We start from the raw sequence: 2,134 nt of genomic DNA, 5'->3' as shown, positions 1-2,134 counted from the left end.
CCGGGGTGGGCCCCGAGCTCTGGGGGTGCTGGGGGGGCACCCCTGAGCTCTGTGCTGCACTCACAGGGGTGTTCCAGGAGATGACAACGTTCGAGTGTCACTTCATTAACGGCACGGAGAAGGTGAGGCTCGTGGAGAGGTACATCTACAACCGGCAGCCCTACGCGGTGTTCGACAGCGACGTGGGGCACTACGTGGGGTTCACCCCCTTTGGGGAGAGGGTGGCCAAGCACTGGAACAGTGACCCGGCTAAACTGGAGAACAGACGGACTTCGGTGGACTGGTACTGCCGGCACAACTACGAGCTTGATGCCCCGTTCAGCGTGGAGCGCCGAGGTGAGCGCGGGCCGAGCGTGTGCCCTCGGGCCCTGCCCTGCCAGTGACCATCCCAGCCAATCCCAGTCCATTCCCTGACCCTCCCAGTCCATTCCCAGTCCCTCCCAGTCCACTCCAGTCCATTCCAAATCCATCCCAGTCTCTCCCACTCCCTCCCAGTCCCTCTCAGCCCATCCCAAACCCTCCAGTCCATGCCTAGTGCCTTCCAGTCCATTCCCAGTTCGTCCCAAACCATTCCCAATCCAAACCAAGTCCCTCCGAGTCCCTCCCAGTCCATCCCAGTCCATTCCCAGTTCACTCTCCAACTCCCACCCTCTCTCCCAGTACCGAGTGCCCCTCCCATCTTTCTCAGTGCCACTCCAGTCCTTCCCAGTTCCTCCCAGTCCCACCCAACCCCTCCAACTCCATTCCCAGTCCATCCCAGTTCATTCCCAGTCCCGCCTTGTGCCATCCCAGTGCCATCCCACTCACATTCAGCCCATTCCCAGTCCATTCCCCATCCCTCCCAGTTCATTCCCAGCGCCTCCCAGTCCCTCCAAGTGTATTCCCAGGCCATCAAGTCCATCCCAGTCCCTCCCAGTCCATTCCCAGACAATTCTCAGTCCATTCCCAGCAACTCCCAGTCCATTCCCAGTCCATTTCCATCCCAATCCTTCCCAGTCCATCCCAGTTCCTCCCAGCGCCCCCCCGCGCGTCCATTTCAGCGACGCGTGAAGCTGACGCTTCTCAGCCAATCAGAGCGCGTCTCTCTGATGACTCATCAGTTGCCAGGCAGACCCGCAGCGCCGAGTGCCCCGCGCTGGACTCGGCCTCATTCCCAGTTCCTCCCAGCGCCACCAAAATCCCTCCCAGCGCCCCCAAAATCCCTCCCAGCGCCACCAAAATCCCTCCCAGTGCCACCAAAATCCCATCAGTGCCACCAAAATCCCTCCCAGCGCCCCCAAAATCCCTCCCAGCGCCACCAAAATCCCTCCCAGTGCCACCAAAATCCCATCAGTGCCACCAAAATCCCTCCCAGCGCCCCCAAAATCCCTCCCAGCGCCACCAAAATCCCTCCCAGTGCCACCAAAATCCCATCAGTGCCACCAAAATCCCATCAGTGCCACCAAAATCCCTCCCAGCGCCACCAAAATCCCTCCCAGTGCCACCAAAATCCCTCCCAGTGCCATCCCAGTCCCTCCAAGCCCATCTCCAATTCCTCCCCAGTCCCTCCCAGTCCATTTCCAGTCTGTTCCCAGTTCATTCCCAGTTCACTCTCAGACCTCCACCCTCTCTCCCAGTGCCCCCCATTCCCTCCCATCTCTCTCAGTGCCAACCCAATGAACCCCAGTCCCTCCCAGTCCATCCCAGTTCATTCCCAGTCCCTCCCAGTCCATCCCAGTCCCACCCAGCCCCTCCAAGTAAATTCCCAGTCTATTCCCAGTTCATTCCCAGTTCACTCTCAGACCTCCACCCTCTCTCCCAGTGCTCCCCATGCCCTCCCACCTCTCTCAGTGCCACCCCAGCTCCCTCCCAGTCTACACCCAGTGTCTCCCAGTATATCCCAGACCATTCCCAGTCCCTCTCCATCTCATGTGAGTCCCTCCCAGTCCATCCCAGTCCCTCCCAGTCCCTCCCAGTCCCTCCCAGTCCATTCCCAGTCCATCCCAGTCCCTCCCAATCCATTCCTAGTCCATTCCCAGTCCATCCCAGTCCATCCCAATCCATTCCCAGTCCATCCCAGTCCATTCCCAGTCCATTCCCAGTCCCTCCCAGTCCCTCCCAGTCCCTCCCAGTCCCTCCCAGTCCCTCCCAGTCC

At 60.2% G+C, this 2,134-nt stretch overlaps 1 protein-coding gene across 1 annotated transcript in view; it reads left to right on the top strand.

The window, feature by feature from the left end:
• LOC102032919 (HLA class II histocompatibility antigen, DRB1-10 beta chain-like) overlaps nt 1-2,134 on the top strand; it is a 5,117-nt gene that overhangs the window by 495 nt on the left and 2,488 nt on the right. The window contains exon 2 of the mRNA XM_031065777.1: nt 67-336. Within this exon, the coding sequence (XP_030921637.1) occupies nt 67-336 (270 nt within the window). The remainder of the gene's footprint in view (nt 1-66; nt 337-2,134) is intronic.

The sequence above is a fragment of the Geospiza fortis genome, unplaced genomic scaffold, assembly GCF_000277835.1.
Source record: "Geospiza fortis unplaced genomic scaffold, GeoFor_1.0 scaffold2507, whole genome shotgun sequence".
NCBI classification, from domain to species: Eukaryota; Metazoa; Chordata; class Aves; order Passeriformes; family Thraupidae; genus Geospiza; species Geospiza fortis.
Note: the sequence above shows the minus strand (reverse complement) of the source record. Positions and strands in the feature narration are given on the sequence as shown.